This window comes from Mesoplodon densirostris, chromosome 18 (assembly GCF_025265405.1).
Source record: "Mesoplodon densirostris isolate mMesDen1 chromosome 18, mMesDen1 primary haplotype, whole genome shotgun sequence".
NCBI classification, from domain to species: Eukaryota; Metazoa; Chordata; class Mammalia; order Artiodactyla; family Ziphiidae; genus Mesoplodon; species Mesoplodon densirostris.
This window is the reverse complement of record NC_082678.1, coordinates 11,923,364-11,941,696: the sequence shown is the minus strand read 5'-3', so window position 1 is coordinate 11,941,696 and position 18,333 is coordinate 11,923,364. Positions and strand designations below refer to the sequence as shown.

Genomic DNA, 18,333 nt, shown 5'->3' with positions numbered 1-18,333 from the left:
CCCTACAGAAGGAAAAGCATTTGGAGGCAGGTGGGCAAAGTGGGAAATGGGCGGGCAGAGGAGTAGCTGGTTTCTGGAAGTAAATCCAGATCCTTTTGAAAGAGTTCAGGTCGCCTTTACCTGTTGAGGGTATGGTGATGAGTTGACTGTATTTTGCATGGTCAGGCAATCTGTTTTTAGCTTCACACCTATACTCTTTCCGTTCTCCAGTGTTATTCTTGGTTAAGTTAAATTCAGCAGGCTCCCTTACATTCTTGGAGATAGCTGGTGATATGGCCATGTTTTTTTCAAAGAAAGTATAATTGATGGGCAGAGAGCCGTTGAATGAGATGCAGCGTAGCATTATGTATCTGTCTGTTTTTGTTTGAACAGCACTGATGTTCAGCACTGGTGCAGTCACTGGATCTAGAAAAATAAAAGTGCACGTTAGGGCTTCCCTGGTGGTGCAGTGGTTGAGAGCCCGCCTGCCGATACAGGAGACACGGGTTCATGCCCAGGTCCAGGAAGATCCCACATGCCGCGGAGCGGCTGGGCCCGTGAGCCATGGCCGCTGAGCCTGCACGTCCGGAGCCTGTGCTCCGCAACGGGAGAGGCCACAACAGTGAGAGGCCCGCGTACCGCAAAAAAAAAAAAAATGCACGTTAAACAGATAAGCAGATTGGGTTCACTCACTCAGTCCACAAACATGGATGGGAGCCCTACTCTATTCCCAGCTGTTAACCCAAAGATGAATGACACCCCTCTTGAGATCCATCAGGAAGGATCAGTGGGTACGTGGTTAACCCCATGCCTCGTGGCATGAACCAGGTTCCGAGAAAGCCAGAGGGTGGAGGACGTCTCTCTGCTTTGAGGAATCAGAGCGCAAACTTGCCTTTCATCAGAATTCACAATTTTGTTTGTGGCTGATAGTATAATTTTGTCAAAGATCCAGCTCCAAGTATGTAGTTGAGAGGTGCTTTTATTCCCAATCATAAGATTGCAGTGGGTTTTTTTTAAATCAAAGAAATCTAAAAATATCATCTTTTCTAACTATATTGTCATTGATAGAATTCGGCTGTACAATTATCTTTCACTTCCTCCCGAAAGAAGGAAGCAACCCTGATAAATAGAGTCAAGGAAAATTCTTGACCAGAAATGAGTGGGTTTGGTAAGCTCTGTAAGATCATACCCTATATAATAAATTATATAGCTGGATAGTGGGAGAATCCAGCTATATAATTTATTATATAATTCATTAATAAAACAGTATTATAGGGAAAGGAAAGATAATTGTTGAGTATCCATCATGTGTCGGGGTCACTACCCACATTATCTTGTTTCACTTCACAACAGTCCTACAAGGTGGACAGCATCATGCCCGTTGCACAGTTGAGCCAACTGTGATTCAGAGGCCACAGAGCTAGTAAATGGCAGAGCCAGGGCCGACTCCCAAGCATATGCGTTTGTTTTTAATAACATTGTGCCAACTTAACAATTTGGTGCAGAAACAATGAAATATGTTTCATTGTTTAAGTCAAATCAAAGAAAATAATTTAGAGTCTTCTTGCTCCATCCCTTCCCTGAGCAGGAATCCCTGTGGCAGCATCCTTGACAGAATGGCACCCAGTGATGGTGGCCTCAAAGAGCAACTTTGTTTGGGAATAGCATCAACAGGATGTTTTTCCTGTGGAAATGAAATCTACCTCCTGTAATTTTCAGGAAGGAGGAGTTGAAACATTCATGAAGAAACAGAGAGCATGGATTTTTCTCTGCGATAAGATGATTCAAACTAGAATTACACTTCCCTGAGAGTTTGTAAAAGGACTGGTAAAGTGTATCACAGCATCACAGTGATCAAGGGAAGGGAGTGGTGACTCTTCAATAAATTAGTTATATTTTTTAAATTAAAGGAGGCCTTTAATGGGACTTCCCTGGTGGCGCATTGGTTAAGAATCTGCCTGCCAATGCAGGGGACAAGGGTTCAAGCCCTGGTCCAGGAAGATCCCACATGCCGCGGAGCAACTAAGCCCGTGCGCCCGCGTGCCACAACTACTGAAGCCCACACGCCACAATTACTGAAGCCTGTGCCCTCTAGGGCCAGCGTGCTGCAACTACTGAAGCCCACATGCCTAGAGCCCGTGCTCTGCAACAAGAGAAACCATAGCAATGAGAAGCCTGCACGCTGCAACAAAGACCCAGTGCAGCCGAGAATCAATCAATCAGTCAATCAATCAAGGGGTCCTTTAAGGCTCATTCAGTTGCCACCTTCCCCAGAAAACTTTTCCTTAGTCCTCCAGGCAGAACTTCTCCCTTTTCCTCTGCTTCCTGTAGCACTTGGTCCCATCCTCTTAATACTTTTCTACCTCTTATTACATGATCTACTTGGATGTCTCCTGGTCACCTCAAACATAACCTGTTTGAAACTGAACTCTAGTTAATCTGCTAGTTAATGAATCAATTGGTAGGTAGATAAACATATGTTAAAATCCTGTTCTTTTTTAAAATGTTTTTATTCATTCAATCATTCATTTATTTTCATTGTGCTAAGAACAGTTAACATGAGATCTACCTTCTTAACGAATGTTTAAGTGCACAGTACAGCACTGTTAAGTATAGTCACAGTGTTGTACAGCAGGATCTCTAGAATGTACTCATCTTGCATAACCAAAACTTTATACCCCTTGAACAACAACTGCCATTTTTGCCCATCTCAGGAAATGACACCACTCCTCGTTAGCTGATCACACTTGACATCTGGAAGTCATCCTTGATTCCTTCCTCACCTTTACTACATGTGATTCCAAATCTAATCAGTCAGCAAGTCCTGTTGTTTCTTTCTCCAAAATGTATTTTGAATCCATCCACTTCTCTCCATCTCCACCATTGTTTGTCTCCTGGATGACGGCAGGAGCCTCCCAACCGATCCCCAACCTCTACCCTTGCCCTGCCCCACCCAGGATGAATTAACACTGAAGGTGATAAATTGGGCCTGATAAATAGGCCTGACCTGGCTCCCCCTCCCTTTCCAGTCTCACCTGGGGTCACACTCCCCTCATCAGGCCTCCAGCCATACCAGTGTCCTATTAGGTCCTTCCCAACAGCCAAGTTCTTTCCTAAGTTGGAGCCCCCGGCACAGGTTATTGTCCCTTGACTAGAGCCTTTTTTCCCCTGTCTCTTCACGTAGCTAACCCCTTCTCATCCTTCAGGGCTCTTCTTAAATGCCATCCCTGTAGAAAGGCCTTCCCTAACTACCCTATCTATCTAAGGAGGTCACTCCCCCATCCCGGACCTTTCTCCATCCCTGTGCCAGTTTCTTTTTCTTTATAACGATCCACACAGCTTGTGATTATGAATTTATTTGGGTACTTGGGTTTTATGCCTCCCCAAGTAGACTGTAAGCTCCACCAAGGCAGGAACTAATATATATCCAGGGCTCGGCACATCGGGGATATCATTAAATGTTTGATGAGTGAATCAGTGATTCATGAATTTGTGTTCACGGCTCACATCCCTTACTGGGTTGGGGACAAGATCATGTCTTAGGCATCATCGAAACCCTGGCAGCATCCAACACAATTACTTGCTTGGGGTCAGCATTCAGTAGGTATTTATTAATCTGACCTAAATGAAGATGATACAGGTTTTTATAATCTATTAAAAAAGTTCTACAGGATGGTGTAATTACTGTAACACATTGCAAGAAACTTGTGCATTTGCTCTGAAGGCAGGATGTGGGAAGATTGTATACATATCTGTGGGATGGAAGCTCAGGAAATGAAGACTTGGGGTTTTTTAAATCAATTGATTTAAGGCTTCAGCCTTGCACAGGAAGCTAGTGGTACACAGGTTCCCTGATGCTTATTCTGTTCCTCTTTCTGCAAAACCAGGCTGCCCAGTCCAGCAGGAATCTGACCACCAGAGAATATTATCAGCCAGGGTACTGCCCTCACATCATCCACTACATCCCAGGCCGTGTTTGCATGGTTTTCTTCTTTTTACATTTCATTTACAATTATAGCTTCCATTGAGTTTGTGTTCAAATTTGTCCTAAGATGGTTGGCTCTAATCCAGAGCCCACGGCATCCCTTCAAGTCTTACACAGAAATTTGCATCTGTAACATGTCTCAGCGAAAGTATCCACTGCTATCATTAGATTGTTAAAATGGTTATAACCTAAAAACGTGAGAACCGTTGACCTAGAGCAGAGGCGTCCAATGAAACTTTCTGTGATGATGAAAGTGTTCTGTGTCTGTGTTGTCTAATATAGCAGCCACCCCACATCTGTGGCTCTTGAGCACTTGAAATGTGACTAATGAGACTGAGGAAATGAATTTTTAAATTTCAAGTAATTTTAATTAACTTGAATTTTTTTTTTTTTTTTTTTTTTTTTTTTTGCGGTCCACGGGCCTCTCACTGTTGTGGCCTCTCCCGTTGCAGATCACAGGCTCCGGACGCGCAGGCTCAGTGGCCATGGCTCACGGGCCCAGCCGCTCCGCGGCATGTGGGATCCTCCCGGACCCGGGCACGAACCCGTGTCCCCTGCATCGGCAGGCAGACTCTCAACCACTTGCGCCACCAGAAAAGCCCAATTAACTTGAATTTAAACTTAAATAAAACATGTGGCTAGTGGCTACCATACTGGAGAGCACAGACCCAGAGAATCACTCAAAGATTCAATCAGTAAGTCAGGGCTCCTCTGTTTGGAAGACTCCAGGTACATGTATTACCTGGAAACACTCTCTCCCTCTCCCAGGAGTCCACTATCAACGTCACCATCATGGATGAGGCCATTAATGCTAGGTTGTGAAAGGCTTGGGGTGGGAAGATGGGAGAGAAAAATATAAAAGTAATAAAATGTGGCTGGGGAGTTCCCTGGTTGCCTAGTGGTTAGGATCCCGGGCTTTCACTGCCGTGGCCCAGGTTCAGTCCCTGGTTGGGGAACTGAGATCCTGCAAGCTGCGTGTCGTGGCCAAAAAAATATGTTTGGGCAGGAAGAGTGCAGGCTGATGGCCATTGCAAAGGGAAGAAGTTGGGAAAAGCCTGGGGCTCTGGAGACCCTTGCCACAGGGTGCAACATTGCTTCTAAGACTTCTTATTTGAATCTTAAGAGAAAAAATCTTTTTTTTACCTACACAATGAGAATCCTAGAGTAAAGCATCTAGAAAAGATCTCAACAACTTTTCAGATGGTTGATGTAAGACTTTTTGCCTTGGGCCATTAGCATATTATTATCTGAAACAGCCAAAAGTATTTGGAGAGAAAGTGAAATGGAATCATTAAGGAAAAAGATCTCAGTGACATACTTGCCAGGCTCTTGAGGGAGTGTTAACAAGCAGAACAGGGAGCCCGTCCTAGAACAGGAAAGAATCCCTGCAAATCACAGGGCCGCCGAGTAACAAGCACTCTACTTACCGACAAATGTGAAGTTGAACTCACAACTGTATTTTGAACAGTTAGAAACTTGGGCTTTGCATTTGTAGGGGCCCAAGTCACGGGCTTCTGAGATTGTTAGGTTAAAAGTCATGGGTCCATTCTGGACGCTCAGGCATTTCTCACCCCGAAACAAAAAATAGGTGATCCGCAGTGATTTGTTCTGGTTGAAACAAGATAGAGATACATTCTGACCCCTCATGACTGCATCCGTTTGTGAGTTCAGATTTGGAGAAGGGAATTCTGGAAAGCAAAATAACACAAGAGAAAGTCCTCGTTACCATCCCTCAATAATAGCTCAGTGGTTGTCTACCCACATTTCGTGGGTCAAGGGGGTGGAGACCCTCTGTTCCTGGTGAACTTTCCAAAGGTAGGGGACATTTCTTGCCTGCACAGCCAGGCTGGACAGTGTGTGAGGAAACCTCAGTGCCTACAGAGGCCTCTCCCAGTGAGAGACAGGTAGGCTTACCAAGCTGTTTTGTGCTGGTTAGGAACTGACTGGTCACCAGTACCAGACAAGGCCATTCTGTGACCATATTAGAGCAAGACAAAGACAAGATGACTCCATCATCATGTCTGAACACAGATGAAGACACAAACATGGTCCAAAAACCAAAAATGGCCAAGTATCCCTCTAAACAATATGATTGACTGCTGCTGCTTTTTTGTTTTTTACATCTTTATTGGAGTATAATGACTGCTGCTTCTTTATCAGTCAGAGCTTTTGCCTTGCACTGCTCTTCTTATCTTTTAGATAAGAATTATTAAGATTCCTGACCATATCATTATTTCCAATTCCTAAAAGAATCCAATTCAGAGTAAAGCCTGCTGCCTTGAATCTTCCTCCAAGTTACCTAACACAAATCTTACTGTAAGATGCCCTCTTGTTACTCCATGGTATGCATTTTCTCTTAAAACTCAACTTGGTTCAACTACACGTGTCCCTGGTGATCTTTGGCTGGAGGACGTTAATAGTTTGTACCTCTAAAAGATAAGGACTCTGGTAAACAATATTAACAATATTTAACAGTTAACAATATTAACAAAATTAACAATATTTTTAAAATATCATCAGATATCTAGTTAGTGTTCTAATTCCCCCAATTGTCTGATTTTTCTTTTAGAATCCATAATGGTCTATTGTAGTTAGTTGCTATGTTTCTTATGACTTTTTTCATCTGTAGACCTTTCTGTCTCTTTTCTTTCCCCCTGCACTTTGCTTTTGTTTTTTTAAAAATATATTTATTTTATTTATTTTATTTTTGGCTGCATTGGGTCTTTGTTACTGCGTGCAGGCTTTCTCTAGTTGCGGCGAGCAGGGCTACTCTTCCTTGTGGTGCACGGGCTTCTCATTGTGGTGGCTTCTCTTGTTGTGGAGCATGGGCTCTAGGTGCATGGGCTTCAGTAGTTGTGCGTGGACTCAGTAGTTGTGGCTCGCGGGCTCTAGAGCGCAGGATCAATAGTTGTGGTGCACAGGCCTAGCTGCTCCATGGCGTGTGGGATCTTCCCGGACCAGGGCTCGAACCCGTGTCCCCTGCATTGGCAGGCAGATTCTTAACCACTACACCACCAGGGAAGCCCTTTATTTGTTGAAGATAGCAAGTTGTTTGCTCTGAAGTGTTTTCCATGGTCTGGATTTCATTAATTACATTCCCATGCTGTCCTTTCCATATTCTTTTGTCTCCTGTCAGAGGCTTGATGAAATTCAGATTAGCTTTTATTTAGCAAGAATGCAGCATAGGGGGTAGGGTGTACTTCCATTAGGAGACAAAGAGTGTCAGGGTATCTCTCTTTTTGTTTGTTAGCAGACTTTGACGATAATTACCCAGAAAGCATTATTTCATTAGAGGTTGCAAAATGATGATATACCAATTCTCTTTTTCCTTCTTCATTTATCATCCGTAATTATCTGAGGAGAAACACCCTTGTCAACTCTTTGGTTACACTGAGGTACAGTTTGCATAGAAAAGGGAGGATAGGGGACCCTGGTGGTCCAGTGGTTAAGACTCTGTGCTTCCAATGCAGGAGGTGCAGGTTCGATCCCTGGTCAGGGAACTAAGATCCCACATCCCGTGGCCAAAAAGAAGAAGAAAGAAAAGGTAGGATAAATGATTGGTTCTCTTCTGTTACTGACCAATTTTGAAAATAATGAGTTGGTTTCCTAGCATCTTGTAACAATGAGATATTTCCCTTTATTGTTATTATTTTTTGTTTAAGAATCATTATGAACTCATAGATTTAAATGTATTTGATGTGTCTCAACCCACAACCCATTACAATTATTTTATTCTTATTGTCTCTGGTTTTTTTTGGCTATAGGGAGCATCTGCTAACTGCCTTCTGGATCTTTTTGCCACAATCCCAGTAGTCTCTGATTGCTTGTGTGTTTGAATTTTATTATTTAAAAATGCCAAGGGAAGAAAATAACCCTCATCAGAAAATCTAATGTTAAAAAAATAAAAGATTATAAAAGAATTAAGAGGAACATAAGGGACTTCCCTGGTGGCGCAGTGGTTAAGAATCTGCCTGTGAATGCAGGGGACACAGGTTCGAGCCCTGGTCCGGGAAGATCCCACATGCCACAGAGCAACTAAGGCCGTGTGCCACAACTACTGAGCCTGCGCTCTAGAGCCCGCAAGCCTGCGCACCTAGAGCCTGTGCTCCACAACAGTAGAAGCCTCCGCAATGAGAAGCCCGCGCACCGCAACGAAGAGTAGCCCCCACTGGCCGCAACTAGAGAAAGCCGGTGCACAGCAATAAAGGTGCAACTCTGCCCAAAATAAATAAATTTTCATTTTTTTTTTAACAGGAGAAAAGCGTTCACATTAAAAAGCATACACATTGTTTAATGTAAGTTTGGGGTGACACCGGAGCCCTCGTAAGGAAATGAAGACCCAGAGAAGAGGCAAAACCTGAATGCTTTTTGTGCTGGGTCGGACGAAGTGGCAATGTGGAAAGGTAACTAGAGTCTGTGGGAGGCTGAAGGAGGAGAAAAAATGCTTTAATAAGGTCTGCTTGTGCAGAATTCTCTCGGCCTGGACTTCCCATCCTGAGGATAAGATCATCCATGTGGGGTGATTCCCTGGTTGCAGAGAGAAAGGGAGGGCAGGTGCCCTCTTGCCCTGCTGCTTTGTGAGGGTTGTTGGCTGGAGGTGATCGTGGCCAGAGTGCATCTTTCAGGGTGTGTCCCACTGCCCTCCATTCCCCCCAACACCCCCCACCAGGAAGAGACACAGCTGTGAACTGCTCCATTCCTCATTGAACCAATTTCTCAGCCCTGAGAATAGGTCAGTTTTGTTAAGCAGCTGTGTCTCATTTTAGGAGGCGGTGTTGGGGGTGGGGTCCCGCCAAAGTGAGGCCTTTGTAAGGGCAAAGCTATCAGCGTTTAATGGGGGATACTTCTGTAGAAACAAAGGAAAAGCCAACTGTCCAGCCTGGTCTGAGTCCAGAGGGTGGTCAGCTGGGGGGACTTCCAGGAGGGTGGTCTCCGTGCCTCCCTGTATGGGGGAGGGGCAAGGGCAGGTGGTGGCAGTTCTGCTGCTTTTCCTGGGCCGCAGTTGGAATGTGCCCGTGGCATCGGGTGAACTCTGAGCAGCCCCCACCCCAGCATCACCGAGGTTGTCCACATGTAATCTGTGTGATTTCTCTGAAGTTTATACTAAGTCGTCAAGCTTCAGCTCGTAGGGAAGTTTTCATTTTTCGTGATTCCAAGTCAGAAGGGTAGGAGAGAAATTGGAAATGTTAACTGCTGACAACGAGACGTGGCCGTTCGACACCGCACAGGGTGTGCTGTACTTTTACTGAAACAGAGTTCTCTCCCTACAATCACCCCCATTCTTTTTTTTTTTTTTTTGCAGTACGCGGGCCTCTCACTGTTGTGGCCTCTCCCGTTGCAGAGCACAGGCTCCGGACGTACAGGCTCAGCGGCCATGGCTCACGGGCCCAGCCGCTCCGCGGCATGTGGGATCTTCCCGGACTGGGGCACAAACCCGTGTCCCCTGCATCGGCAGGCGGACTCTCCACCACTGTGCCACCAGGGAAGCCCACCCGCATTCTTAATAGAGATAACTGAAGATTAATTTGTTTGCAAAATCAGTCTGGTCTCATTAAACTTGGCCTGATTATTGATATCAGTGCAGCAAGAGTAGATTGAACATGTAGGTCTTTTAAGTCTGCTTTCCTGGAACTTTTATAAGGAATTCCAGATTAGACTTTTAATAGCCTCTTGAGGCTAAGAAGCCAAGTCAGCAACTTGTCACCAGACTGTACCTTCAGTACCCATGAATTTGGGTGAATTCCTCTCTTCTCGATGTCCCCAAGACATCCTGAGACCCCTGGACCTGCTAAGAAGTGACCTTTACTCACTTGTGAGTAAAAAAAAAAAAAGAGGAATATAGGGAAATGTTCTTTATATCACCTGCTTGGAAAAAGTCTTCCAAGTAAGACACACGAAATAGGAGCCATAAAGAAAAGACTGAAAAAAATAACTATCCTAAAACTTTAAACTCCTCTATGGCAAAATTAAGAGAAGTAAAAGGCTAGAAGAAAATACTTAAAACATAAACGAAAGCATAGTATTTTTTTATGTACATAAACCAACAGCAAATTAATAAGAAAAAGACAATCCAATAAATGGGCAAATAATTTGAATAGGTAATTCCCAAAAGAAGAAATAGTGCTGGGGCTGAGGGATGGCTTGGGTGGAGGAGGGGTTTAGACCCCTCGAAAATGCCAAAACCTCCCTCCTTCTCTTTGATCTGGACAATTAATATTTTCTCAGCCTTATGTAAGCTCAGCTTCAAGATGAGACCTTGCCTCTCTTTCCAACCAGATAGCCATCCCTAAATGTCCTTTATATGGGTGTACTAGAGCTTTCACAGTCAACAAACATGAAAAAGAAGCTCAACTTTATGAGTGATGAGGCAACCACAAATTAAAACAACATGGAGGGCTTCCCTGGTAGCGCAGTGGTTAAGAATCTGCCTGCCAGTGCAAGTGACATGGGTTCGAGCCCTGGCCCAGGAATATCCCACATGCTGTGGAGCAACTAAGCCCATGCACCACAACAACTGAGCCTGCGCTCTAGAGCCTGCAAGACACAACTACTGAGCCCATGTGCCACAACTACTGAAGCCCACACCCCTAGAGCCCGTGCTCCACACCAGGAGAAGCCATGACAATGAGAAGCCCACACACTTCAAGGAAGAGTAGCCCCCGCTCACCGCAACTAGAGAAAGCTCGCGCACAGCAACGAAGACCAAACACAGCCAAAAATAAATAAATTAATTTTTTAAAAAACAACATGGAGATATTATTTTGTACTCAGCAGAGTGACACATTAAAAAACTGACTGTATCCACTGTTTGAGAGGGTGGGAAACTCACACTTACCCATGTGCGTGGTCAGTGTTGGTGACCATGCACCAGTTCAGCATGTGGGGAGGGCAACTTAGCAGTATCTGTAACAATTCAAATGGACATGCCCTTGGACCCAACCATTTCACTTCTAGGATTTTATCCTACATGAGTTCTTACACACTCATGTGTCCACAAAGCATGTTGTGTACAATGATGTTTACTGCAGTATTGTTTCTATTACAAAGAAAAAAAATGGAACAACCAGTAAGGGGATGATGATTCAATGAATTATGGCCATGGGACTTCCCTGGTGGTGCAGTGGCTAAGACTCCGCACTCCCAGTGCAGGGGGTCTGGGTTCAATCCCTGCTCAGGGAACTAGATCACATGCATGCCGCAACTAAGAGTTCGCATGCCACAACTGAGGAGCCTGCAAGCTGCAACTAAGACCTGGCACAGCCTAATTAATTACTTTAAAAGATATTAAAAATTATTTTTAAAAAATGAATTATGGCTGAGTCCTATTATGAATTGCCATGCAGCTGTTGAAAAGAAAGGAACTAAATCTACATGTTCCTCTTAGAAAGATGTCTGGGATATATTGTTAATTTTAAAAAGGACAGGTCACAGAAGAGTTTGTTTACTATGATATTGAAACAAAAAGGGCTGTTAATAGTGGTGGCTTCTGGAAGTGGAGAGGGGAGAGGGATTGAGGGGATATAACAGAACTTTCACATTTTATAGTATAGCAACAACAACGACCTGAGCTAGCATTTGTTGATGGTTCCTCTACACTCGGCTCTGTGCTGAGGCACAGGGCTTGTCTCAGTCCTCACAACAGGCCTCCCAGGGAAGTGCTTTTATTTTCCCCACTTCACAGAGGATAGAAATTAAGTTTTAAGTGGTTTCCTCGTGCGCACAGGCTGCCAGCTGGAAAACGGTAGAACCAGGGTTAGGACCACAACAGCCTAGCTCTATGGTGATAAACTGCCTCCCAGGATATATTTTTAGTGTTGCTTGACTTATTTGACAACAATTATGTGTTGATTTTTCTAATTAAAAAACAACAACAGAGAAAGAAGGAACCATTTCATTGTTAAAAAAAAAAATCTCAATATTTTGTCTCTGAGTCTCAGGAAAGATTCTCCAACTCCCTTGCTAAAATCACTTCATTTTAAACAGTAGGTCATGGAAACGACTCTCCCTTTGGTTGTTCATCAGAAAGCACCAAAAAACCTGTTCATGAATGCGTATGATTTAAAGCTGACAGTCTCACCGTTTCGGTGAAAACAGCTTTAGTACAAGAGAGAAGTAAATGAAACTTACCATTTGTTTTTCTCATTCTTTCACAATCCAGTGCAGCCTTCTGAACTGAAAGAGAGAAAAGGAACATGAGAAAACTCTTTTTCCACATGTTGTTTTGGTTTGGAGATTCAAGCTTCAAAATGGTAAGTGAGCCTTATACTTGATAGCAGGAAAAATGCCCCCTAAGAACAGTCTGTTCAAATGGCCCCCACGTTCTAAATGAAATCGGGGAGGAGGGCAAAGGAGGCTTGGTGGCCTCCGGGGTTGGTGAGTCACATAGAGAACTTCCTCCTTTTTGACCAAGTTAAAGAAATGGGAGTTGCGTGGATAAGCCTGACATAAGATGACTGGTTGATGTGACCCTGTGCTCCTCTGTGAGCTCTTGTAGGCAGAGAGAGATGTGACAGGTTGCCTCTAATTCAGGCTGGCAGGGAAGCTGGACAGTGGGAAAAAGAAAAAGTATTGTCTTTATGCAAACCCACCCAATCGTCTCTTTCTAGATACGGCCTGTGTCCAAAGGAATTTAGTGGAAGTTTGGTTTAGTCTTGTGAAGCAATATTGACTGTTAGAGAGACACAGAGAAACATGGCAGCAGAAATGCCTGATTGTGTTAAATGCTGGCTTCTAGGCCCCACTCCAGGCTTACTGGGGATGAAACCTGGGACTCTGAATTTTCACAAGGGCCCGAGCAGTCTCAGAGTCTCTAAATTACAACCCTGAAGTGGCTAGTGATTCACTTCTCCGCAATCCAGAATTCTCCTGACTCTGCGAAGTGGATGCATGTTTTTGCTGTCGCCAGCCTGTAGTGGGGAGTGGGAAGGGGTGAGGGGTTCCCAAGTGGTGGGAGCTGTGATCAGGCTGGGCCACTTGGGTTACTGGTTCTTTTCTTTTTTAAAAAATTATTATTTAAAAATTTTTTGACTGCTCTGCACAGCTTGTGGGATCTTTGTTCCCCTGACCAGGGATTGAACCCAGGCCTCCACAGTGAAAGTGAGGAGTCCTAACCACTGGACCACCAGGGAATCCCGGGTTACTGGTTCTTGTTGCCACTGAGGGTTGGCCCTGTAGGTCTGTTGCATTCCTGTGGACAGGTGCCCTCTCTGTGGGGGACACAGAGGTGCAGGTTCTTTCAGATCATCCAACCTCCAGTATTAATTCACTCCCAGTGCTCCTTTCTTGGGCTCCCCAGCTCCAGCCCGTGGTGGTCGGTCATTCCCAACCTCACACCTGGCCACTACTGGGGGTCTGAGCAGAGCCAGGACCTGCTGCCGTCACCCCCACTTCCTCCCTGTCTGGTTGCCACTGTCTGGAGGCAAATCGTCTTATTTAGGCTTCAGTTCATAAAAGGCCTTTATTTCCTTCTGACAGTAAAAGTTACTTCTCAGGCACCCACTCTTCTAACAAAGATGGCACTCGGTGCTTGACGGTGACTTCATATGGTGATGTTGGTGGCAATTTCTTTCACTAAAGAACCCCACAAGTTTAATCTCTGGTGGGATGACCCTTAACGCCAGAATTTCTGCTCAAGGGAATCGGAGGTTTCATTTTTGACATTTCCCAGGAGTATCTCATCCATCCTGGCCTGAGCAGAGGGTGGAGCTGGGTTCCTGAGAACTGTCATGCCCAGAAGATGGGGGGTCTTTAGAAAAGCTGACGTGTCTGGGGCATTTCTGTGTGTGGAACTTTCAGCTGGGGCAGGAAGCCTGCAGACCACAGCTTGGATACAAAGACAGCAAAGGAAACCAGAAGTGCTACTTAGAGCTGTTAGTAAACGTTGCTAGGAGTACCTTAGCAAGGCTCCAGAAAAGGATCATAGTCTGTCAAAGGTTCCACAACAAATCAGCTATGAAGTCTCAAGTGGAAAAAGAAAAAGTTCATCCATGGACCTGGCACATTCCTTAGGGCCCAAATCATGGCAAATCCACATTGTTATGGTCCACAATAATTCACCATATTGATAAGCTTGATAACAATAAATATAGTCAAACAAACAGTAAAGTTAGGCTTTCTGTTGTCTAAGAGCTTTATACTGATAATCTCATTTAATCCTTATGAAACCTCTATGAAGTGTGCAGAGATATTATTAAATATGTCACAACTAGTAGAGTAATATATGTCAATGCATGGATCAGATATTTTAAAATATATTCCACTACCCCTAGTTTATCTCTAAATAAACTAAGTTATGTTATAAAACTACTCAACAAGTGATATAAATTTTTGAGCAAATCTTTAATAAATTATTCTCCTAATTTCCAAAATTTTGTTGATTTTTAGAAATAGTTGGTATGGTGTTTTTTTTGTTTTGTTTTGTTTTTTTGCGGTATGCGGGCCTCTCACTGTTGTGGCCTCCCCCGTCGCGGAGCACAGGCTCCGGACGCGCAGGCTCCGGACGCGCAGGCTCAGCGGCCATGGCTCACGGGCCCAGCCGCTCCGCGGCATATGGGATCCTCCCAGACCGGGGCACGAACCCGTATCCCCTGCATCGGCAGGCGGACTCTCAACCACTTGCGCCACCAGGGAGGCCCTGGTATGGTGTTTTGAAACAGGGCTCACGTTCCAGGACGATTGGACATGGGGAACTGCCTTGAATTTTTCCAGTGAATTCCTTGAAACTGGTGGCCATTGGATAATGTGTAATCTCGATAAATCGAGAATTTCTCTTCACACCAGTTGTTCCTGGTGTTAAATCCTCAACTCCTGATGAACAAAAACAATGATAAAATTTTTAAATATTCCAGCCCTTATAATGTTGTTTGAAATTTTTCTATATCCAAAATTTCTGTTATCTTATATTTCTAAATCACAAAAAATCATTTAATCCATTGGTTTAATTTCATTTATCCTTCCACAGAACTTTACAAATATCATTTAGTAGTGTCAGGATTCTATAAATTTAAATGACTTTAGAATTCATTTATTTTCACTTTTGCCCTCAAATAACAAATGTATTTTTATATAATAATTTATTTTAAAGTAATATATTTTCTCTTGGAATTGATACTTTATTTTGTTTTGTTACAAGAAGTCATGCCATATTTCTTCATTGTTATAACATCTTCCACTTCTCTTTCATTTATCAAACTAACCTTGTAAATCTGAAAGTATTAAAATCTCCACATGATAATAAAACTATAGATTTATAATAAAAAAAATTCCACATGAAAAGATGTTCAGCGTCACTAACCATCAGGGAAATGAAAATCAAAACCACAATAAGATATCTCCTCACACCTTTCAGAATGGCCATCATCAAAAGGACAACAAATAACAAGTGTTGGCAAGGATGTGGAGAAAAGGGAACCCTCACGTACTGTTGGTGGGAACGTAAATTGCTGCAGCCACTATGCGAAACAGTATGGAGGGTCCTCAAAAAACTAAAAATAGAACTGTCATACAATTCAGCAATTCCACTTCTGGGTATTTTTCCGAAGAAAACAAAACAATAAATCAAAAAGATATAGGCACCCTTATATTCACTGCAGCATTATTACAACAACCAAGCTACAGAAACAACCTAACCTGTCCATAGACAGATGAATGGGTAAAGGAGATGTGATGTATATACACAATAGAATATTACTTGGCCACAAAAAAGAATGAAATCTTGCTGTTTGTGACAAACTGGATGGACCTAGAGGGTATTATGCTAAGTGAAATACGTCAGACAGAGAAAGACAAATACCATATGATCTCACTCATAGAATGTAATATTACAAGCCAATTGTACTTCAATTTAAAAATATAAATAAAATGTTTCCTTTTCCAAAGATTTTACCATTTCCATTAAAACAAACAGGCAAGACTTCATAGTTTCCAGACTGTGTGGCTGTAGCACCGCAAGTTCTCCATAAGGTCCAGTGGCCTTCCAGTTTTCATTGTCTCAGTTCCCAAGTCTTGAGATATATTACTTAATTCTCTCTGATGTTTATTTGATGAAAGAAGGTAAATTAAAAGTTTGTCAGGCTTCTTCCTCTTACAGGGATGGTATCTAGAGGCATTCACGATGGTCCAGCATTTGACATGCCGTCATAGGCTGTTCCATGATACAGCCTCTAACAAAACCAGGCTGTACCGAACCCCTGGTAACAGAATTGTTTACCTTTATACCAAGAAGGTTGAGAAAGCACCAAAATTCGCATGTGGCGTGTGCCTAGGCCGACTTCAAGGAGTTTGTGCCGTGAGACCTAAAGTTCTCATGAGGTTGTCTAAAACAAAAAAACATGTCAGCCAGGCCTATGGTGGTTCCACGTGTGCTAAATGTTTCCGTGACAGGATCAAGCGTGCTTTCCTCATTGAGGAGTGGAAAATTGTTGTGAAAGTGTTGAAAGCACAAGCATGGAGTCAGAAAGCTAAATTTAAAAAATGAAGCTTTGGGACTTCCCTGGTGGCTCAGTGGTTAAGAATCCACCTGCCAATGCAGGGGACACGGGTTCGATCCCTGGTCCGGGAAGATCCCACATGCCGCAGAGCAACTAAGCCCGTGTGCCACAACTACTGAGCCCGCGTGCCTAGAGCTTCATGCTCCACAACAAGAGAAGCCACCGCAATGAGAAGCCTGCGCACCGCAACGAAGAGTAGTCCCCGCTGGCCGCAACTAGAGAAAGCCTGTGCACAGCAACGAAGACCCAAAGCAGCCAAAAATAAATTAAAATTACAAAAAAAGAAGCTTTTTTAAGTATTAAAAAAAATTTTTTAAGTTTGTCAGGAAAATACTTTAAGATTGACATGATTCACATCTTTAATTACATCACTCAGAGGTGACAATAGAGAGTTTGACACCACCTGTCTGAGTGACTGAAGGAGAAGGGAAGGGCACTGGCATGTAGAACAGGACACGGGAAGCAACTAAGCAAAGATGAGGGTTCAGCTGAACTTGACACACTGTCTGCTCCCATGGGGTGATGTGGGGTGTGAGTTGTGCCATGGGGTTTGGTCCATCTTGTGGCCAGGGAGCTGGGTTTTTACACCTCCCCTCCATTGTTCAGTCATGATCACGGGCCTGGGAGGCGGATATGTCTAGGACCACTCAGGCATCTCTGGACAAGCTGTCCTCCAGGGGGGATGAGCCACTCCACCCAGTCTGGAGGAGGGGAGTGGAGCCTGCCCGACAGCACTTGTCTAGAAACAGCTTCTAAAATCTTGGCTGAAACTCCAGATTTCCCAGACTTCCTCTCTACCCTCCTCTAGCATTCCTACTCTGTACAAAACCCAGTAAGGTTTTCATGAAACATCATGGAAACCATGCTTCTCAAGCACGGACAGTAACATTTGGATATAGTATTTCACATGTTCCTTCCCCTTTAAGAGATGAACAAAAACAAGTAACTATTTTTGAAGACTTAAATTTTACATTTTAATTTAAAAATACATGTTAGGGAAATAGTTTCAAAATTTGTTTTCTTATTTCAATAGTTACATTTTACAACAAGTAGGACCATCATTAATTTAGGTCACCGTGATACACCCATGCTTTTTTATTCTTTTTGGAAATTCATTAATTTCATGTCTAAAAATACTTAACTGTTTAAAACTATACACTAGATTGTGTTAAAAATTCTGATAGCAGTTTCTGAATATTCTCACTTGCTTTATAGATATAATTTTGATTTTTACATTTCCAGAATTTTTATTATTTCAAATACCTACGTGAAACAGATTTAAGGTATTCTTTTCATTATTTTGCTCACTGGGTTTGTAGAATTTATCAGAGCAATGAGCTTTGCCAGAACAAGATTACCATTCTGATGAAATATATTTAGTATTTTCAATTTTTTACATTATAGCATCTGAGGCCTATTTGTTCACAGCACAACTTTTTTAAAAATTTATTTTATTTATTTATTTTTGGCTGCGTTGGGTCTTCGTTGCTGCACGCAGGCTTTCTCCAGTTGCTGCGAGCGGGGGCTACTCTTCGTTGCGGTGCGTGGGCTTCTCACTGTGGTGGCTTCTCTTGTGCGGAGCACGGGCTCTAGGCGCGCCGGCTTCAGTAGCTGTGGCACACAGGCTCAGTAATTGTGTCTCGCGGGCCCTAGAGCGCAGGCTCAGTAGTTGTGGCGCACGGGCTTAGTTGCTCCGTGGCATGTGGGATCTTCCCGGACCAGGGCTTGAACCTGTGTCGCCTACATTGGCAGGTGGATTCTTAATCACTGCGCCACCAGGGAAGTCCTAAATATGTTTATATGTTTGTTCATTCATTCATTCACTTATTTGTATATGCATAGAGCACTGTCTGGAGAAAGGAATGAGGAAGTTTTATTTTA

General features: G+C 43.5%; 2 protein-coding genes across 4 annotated transcripts in view; one reads left to right on the top strand and one right to left on the bottom strand.

The window, feature by feature from the left end:
• The window catches only part of MILR1 (mast cell immunoglobulin like receptor 1), a 28,234-nt gene extending 15,921 nt beyond the window's left edge, over positions 1-12,313 (bottom strand). For all 3 annotated transcript variants that reach the window (XM_060082611.1, XM_060082614.1, XM_060082612.1), the window contains exons 1-3: positions 12,092-12,313; positions 5,392-5,652; positions 121-405 (exon numbers count right to left, since the gene is read on the bottom strand). In XM_060082611.1, coding sequence (XP_059938594.1) covers positions 121-405; positions 5,392-5,652; positions 12,092-12,179 — 634 coding nt within the window. In that variant the 5' untranslated portion in view covers positions 12,180-12,313. The remainder of the gene's footprint in view (positions 1-120; positions 406-5,391; positions 5,653-12,091) is intronic.
• Positions 12,314-16,034: 3,721 nt separating this feature from the next.
• Positions 16,035-16,439, top strand: LOC132478731 (large ribosomal subunit protein eL34-like). The gene has a single exon (XM_060082097.1). It carries the CDS (start codon positions 16,077-16,079, stop codon positions 16,437-16,439), a length of 363 nt encoding a protein of 120 aa, XP_059938080.1. The 5' UTR covers positions 16,035-16,076.
• Positions 16,440-18,333: the final 1,894 nt, after the last annotated feature.

Excerpts from the sequence above, each read along its gene's own strand:
- LOC132478731 (XM_060082097.1), top strand. The coding sequence starts at position 16,077 with ATGGTCCAGCATTTGACATGCCGTCATAGGCTGTTCCATGATACAGCC.